Source organism: Dermacentor variabilis, chromosome 2 (genome assembly GCF_050947875.1).
Source record: "Dermacentor variabilis isolate Ectoservices chromosome 2, ASM5094787v1, whole genome shotgun sequence".
NCBI classification, from domain to species: Eukaryota; Metazoa; Arthropoda; class Arachnida; order Ixodida; family Ixodidae; genus Dermacentor; species Dermacentor variabilis.
In genome coordinates this window covers 39,850,521-39,856,520 of record NC_134569.1, presented here as the reverse complement: position 1 = coordinate 39,856,520, position 6,000 = coordinate 39,850,521, and the positions used below count along the sequence as shown (strand labels likewise).

Genomic DNA, 6,000 nt, shown 5'->3' with positions numbered 1-6,000 from the left:
GGGGTACAAAAAGTGAAAAAAAAAAAAAAGCACCACCGTGTGTCGAGCAGACGACAGCTTGGCGCCGCCGTAATTACGGTAGTCACTAACTATAGTGCACGATACTGTAACCACCACCAGTACGCGCGGTTCTGCTGCGCCGCTGAGGCACCAGATTGGCCGGAAGTTCAGAAGGCGACAGCAGCGGCGCCGCAAATTTCAACATTTTTTGCTTCCCTCTCGCCACTTGCTGCAGCCTCCATTGGACCCACTCCCCCATTCTAGTACACTACCGGAAGTCTAGCTGTATATCACATTAAATTACCTTAATTATGTGAAGCCTTCATACAGGGCGCTAGGAGAAAATATCTTCCGTTTTGGTTTCATTCCACTTAAAAATGTTCCGTTCCTGCTTTAGAACGGAAAAGAAGAAAAAAATAAAAAGATCCCTAATGGTTCAGAACTGCTTTGGTTCTCATGCAAAAAATTTTCGAAGCAACTTAACGATAAAAACAGTATTTTTCTTATTGAGTTATGAATTCAGAGACCACTCAGTGCCATGAGTCAAGGCGCTGAGTATGATCTCAGAAGCAGCACTACATAGACTACTCACCGAAATACAATATCACTGTTCCAATAAAGCGAATTTAAATGAACATAAACGAGCGATAAACGTTAGTCATAATGCATTCTACCTGTAGCGAACAAAACAAGCTCTACGGCGTGCAAGTCCTGGCTCTTGCTACGATGCTGATCTGCTAAGCACCGAAGCTTCGAGAAACAGGCTTAGATTAGTGGAGTGCTCGACCGGCTATCACTCGGATTGCAGACTTTCCACTTGAACCAAAAACAAAAATATTTCGTTTTCACTCCAAATAAAAATTAAAAAAAAAAACACATTTCGGTTAAGTTTTTGTTCCGGACAAAAATAGTTTTTCACTTTGCTTTTCCTTCCTTTCCAACACACTGCCTTCATCTCCTTTAATGAAATGGACTCCGTGCAACAATTTCATTTCACATCTTATAATTGAAAACTACGGTATTTTATTCGAACACCCATAGAAAAGCAACTCCTTGTGCAGGTTTGTACTGTCACAACTTGTAATCCACTTTTGTTCTTTCCTGGATGCAAAGAGCACTCACGTACGTGAGGCACAAACTGGCTTAAGTGGTTAACAAACCAGCAAAAGGGGACTCAAATGTATGAATCGGTAAAAACAAAATACACGATTGAACTGGCATGGCACAGTTACCTCTAATTTTCTGGCATTAGCCCGCGCTACTATGATACTACCTCACCTGGCAATGAGGGCACCTTATTGGATGGCATGAATGCAAAAGGAATGTTGGTGTGTGTGAGTTCGCATTGCATTGTTTTCAATACACTAGAAAGGTCGCAAACTCTCACGAAGAAAGGCTGAGCGGTTCTTGCTTCGAGGGGGGGAAGAAAAAAAACCAGCACACATATGGCGCATGAATCGTTTTTATTTCAGGGGTAATAAATTACAAAATTTCCAGTAACAAACAAATTGCTTAATGGCTGGTTATATATCTTTAATAAAGCCCATTTCTCTTTTTCTAGAGCAGTGAAAAGCTCGTGCACGTCAAGTACACAATGCAACGTCGAGCAACACTATAATTACCCGCTTGTGCAGCTTACCAAGACTTGTTTTTCAAGCTCTCCTGCTAACGTGTTCACTGTGTCCTGTTTACTGCAACATTCAACATCCATGTAAATGTGGCATACACACATACACCATGTGGGTGCAGAATACAGTATATACAAACAAGTGAACAGTCAAAATTCAGCAGGTTTTCTGTGTTCCTCACAAGAGCAAGAAAAGAAAAAGAATGTACAGCTCCAAGAGGAGTACTGTGCTTTGAGCACCATGAAAAACCACGTATTGGAATGTGATGTCGGCACCCTGTCCTGGCAATCACGCAATGGCCTTTGCTTCAGGCAAGAAGGTCTCCCAATACTTGATCAACTGTAATAATAAGAAAAAGAAAACGACACTCTTATATACGCACTTCTCATGTGCTTAAGAGGGGCACTAAAGAGAACCGACAAATCAATTTAGACTGATAAAGCAGAACTCCATTTTTGCTAATTTCGTGGCAGGCAGTTGATCACTGGAAGAAAAAATCAAGGCTTAACATACAAAAAAAAAAAAAAGAAATTGCGACAAAGCTCTTGTGTCAGTACGTCAGTGAGATGTTGTGGATTTCAAAGTACTATTTATATGTATTTTCTCGTGTTTGGGATGTCATGGCGCAGTAAAATGTTTTCCAAATTTGCCGAGCTAAGTTGTTGGCTCCTTTAGAATAGAATGTATTGTCCATTTTTAGTGATAACTAGGGCTTAGAAGATGGTCATGAAAAGCTGGTGCAGAAACTTTCAAGGTGGTGGCACAGTTTATCGTTTTGCGTATTTCCTGGCTTATCAAGCCTCCTCTGACAGTAACAATGGCTTTTTCTTTTTTTCTGGCATCCTAGAAAGGAAATTCACTAATATAGCTCAAGAAATTAAGTGTTTCAGCCAGCTTCTGTGGCATGGGTCATTATTACAGGTGGGGCAACAAAGCAAAAACACTAAGCACGAGTGAAAAAGTTTTTCAGCCATACCCTTGCCCAACAGGTCACCAGAATGTCACGACAACTTCCTTTACTTTCATCAGAACGATGCATCACTTGGCAAAACAACTCACAGAAGCGTGCTTGCTCTAATCCATCGCTGGCATTTGAAGCACAGATAAGGCCATTTTCCCTATGTAAACATGGTACTTGTTTGCCACGATTAACACCAGCCAGTATTTTAAATTCCAGGGGCCATCTGATGAGTTAAAAAAAAAAAAAAGACACTGAATTGGGCAGACACTTCCTGATACACGACATCTAATGGAGGGATGTCAGCTGGAACCTGTCCACAGCCCACGACATGCAATATTGAATTTCTGGACAAAACATTCAACGCTGAAAGATTTCTGCCAATGTCCCTGGATGAGCAAGTTAACCACCTATAAGTGAATAGCAATCACAAGGTTTTGAGCATTAATAAGCACCGAAGTGAAGCATTTCTATCAAGCAAACTTTTCCATTCCTTCCAAGAGCCGAGAAACGAGTCATATGCAGGGTGAAGAAGTGTTAATGTGAAAGGCTTGCTTCTTGCGACAACAGAACTGACAGCACTGAAACCCACTATTATTCAAGCTGATGCTGGAGTGGAAGTAATGTCTAAGCAGTAGTCTATACTTCATACTATTTACCTTATATTAATTCAACTTGCATTGTGGCAGCCTACCAATGCACCCAAACTGCATGATTAACTGGTGGCGCCACCCATTCAAGTGCTCTAAATGTAATGCATAAAGGGGCAGTCTTCATTCAAGTCCCGAACAAGTTTGTTTGCTTCTTGCTCTCTCCTGAGCTTCGGTAAGCCTACCATGCCATAGAGACACTGTATCCTACATTGCAAACTGAATCACAGTACAGAAGTGCAAAAATTAAGCAGTACTGCTGTAACGATGTGAATGCCCACCTGTTGTTGGGTGTCAAGGAGGAACTCGAAGTAGCGCACAACTGAGTTGCGGAAGTCGGCGATGCGGTTGAGCTCGAAGCGGTCCATCTCAGTGCGAATTACACGTGACACATTGTCAAACTCCTCCTGCCCGCGTTCCACCTTGGCTTCCCACTCGAGCACCTCTTGGCGTGCCTGGGGAACCTTGTCATTCTTGGCTGCCAGCTCAAGTTTGGCCTTGGCCTCCCGTTTGCGAGCCAGCATCTGCTGCGCATGCTGCCATGTCTGGTACACCTGCAAACAACAGATCATGCAATGATTCCAGACACCATCAGCTCGGTGTGGGGCAAGCATTGCCGCCCTTAAGAACCACAAGGATTGCAGCTCTAATGACAAGGGATGAAGTATAAAGGAAGCATACCACATTTGCACATAACGCACAAACTTCTTTTGCTTCTTCACTGGGCTGAAAGCAAGCCTCCTGCTATGCAAAATGTTTTATGCTTGTTGGTAATATGCACACACTTTGATTTTTAACAGAGGATATGACAGATGACAAGGCATTATGGCTTCTTGCTTTGTGTTTCCATCTATCCTATCCTGCAGTAAAAATCTAGTGTTAAGCCTTCTGCTAAGTTCAGAGCTGTGCGACGATTAAATACTACATCACCTATGAATGTAATATTTTTTCTATGCAATGGGATTGGCCAGCAATAAACCAAGTTATGAAAGGAACTAATCTTATATCTTATGCATCATTTCCTAACTGCTCTTCCCACCCAATACATATGAAATCTAGTGAGGTTATCACTTGTTGCTAAAAAATAAAAACAGGAAATGAAAAACTGCTTCCCACAACACCACTTTCTTGTTTGAAATTGATTTTGTTTACATGAAGCCAACAAAACATGAACGTTCACCGGCCGAGCGGTGTTATAGAGAAAGGAAAAAGTGGATAGGGTAGGAGAAATATTAGAGTAAGAAAAGACTACATGTTTATAATGAAACCATTCACAGCCAGCACGAGTGTGAATGTTCTTAGACAAATATCATGAAGATCCAATGCACATGTCGGAATCTATATAATGTAAAGCCTTAGTGAAGCAGTTAATGAAATACCATACTGCACAACTAAATGCAACATGTTCAATTGTGTTTATTTTCTTCCCACACAACAAGTAATCTCATGCCATGTTTATACACTAAATCGCTTACAAGCTATGGCAAATTGCAAACACCAATTTAGGCAGATGCACAGTACGAGGCGCTGATGCAGCAATGTCACGAGGATGAAGGTGAGGTATGATGCTTAAAGGGCCCCTCACCAGGTCTGGCCATTTTGAGGTGACAAACGCAGAGCATACATTGTGCGATAACAATTATGCCTGCAAAGTATTACATCGCTACGCGCCGCGGAAAGATCTGAAATTTCAATCCGAACGCCGTTTCTGTCTTCACTTGTGGCCGCCGCACTCCAAGCCGGACGGTGACGTAATCGTGGCGCTGCGCCTACGTAATCGTGTCCGCAGTGTGATGTCGCTCGTGGTGACACGTGACTTCGAGAATTATTCAATACATCTGTTATCTGTGCGATCTGTTGCTTTAATTGACGAACTGAAGTTTGGAGAAATAATAAAACACACAAACTGAATGCCTGCATGTTTTTTGTTTTACTTCGCACCGAAGCAAAAGAGATGTACTTCCGCTTCGTCTGCTTGTTCCCACGGTCGTGCAGTCACGTGCGCAGGTACCGAAAATGCGATTTTCTACTGTGTTCCAGCGCGTGATCACGCTCTGCAATCTGCTTGTACTGCCTCAGTATTCGTGTAGCAGTGAATTATACCACTAGTCATGTTTCCTTGTGCACAGCGCGCAAACTCGTGCACTCCGTCAACGAGAACAGCTCACGCGCGGCGCGGAAATGCACAGCGTGAGAAAAAAGCGAGGAGAAAAAAAAAAGAAAGAAGGCTGTGACGCATGCGTCACACAATTTTCGAGGTCTGGTATGGGAGAATGCAGAGAAGGAATTTTGCTTGCAAAGGCTAGATGGGGCAAGTGGAGAGAGCATTTTGCTAGGCAGTGGAGCCCGCCTGCTGAAATCATGGGTTCGCAGCACTGAAATATTTCTATCTCGGCTATTAATGAGGCGATTTGAAAAATTTTTGCAGCAGAACGCTCCCTAGAGGACACGTAACAACTTCCAGCATATAACCAAAATTTTCTATGGGGCTTGGCAAGGGGCCCTTTAATGGAGAAACAAGGGTGATGAGAGCTGCATGAATGAATGACAACACAACGCATACCTACGTACATTAAAGATTTCTATACACTATCACAGTGGCACATATCCATTATGGAGGATTAAACAGAAATCAGTGTTGCCCAAGAATGTGGTAGCACACAATATATGAAATTAAATGAAAGAAGCTTTGATTGCCTGCTTTAGAGGTAACTATGAGCCGACATTATATAGTAGGCTTTCGTTAATTCGACTCTGGTCAGAT

General features: G+C 42.5%; 1 protein-coding gene across 1 annotated transcript in view; it reads right to left on the bottom strand.

Moving 5' to 3' along the window:
• Positions 1-1,444: 1,444 nt before the first annotated feature.
• Positions 1,445-6,000, bottom strand: part of Snx1 (sorting nexin 1) — a 43,724-nt gene continuing 39,168 nt past the window's right edge. The window contains exons 8-9 of the mRNA XM_075680201.1: positions 3,518-3,790; positions 1,445-1,967 (exon numbers count right to left, since the gene is read on the bottom strand). Of these exons, the coding sequence (XP_075536316.1) occupies positions 1,917-1,967; positions 3,518-3,790 (324 nt within the window). The 3' untranslated portion in view covers positions 1,445-1,916. The remainder of the gene's footprint in view (positions 1,968-3,517; positions 3,791-6,000) is intronic.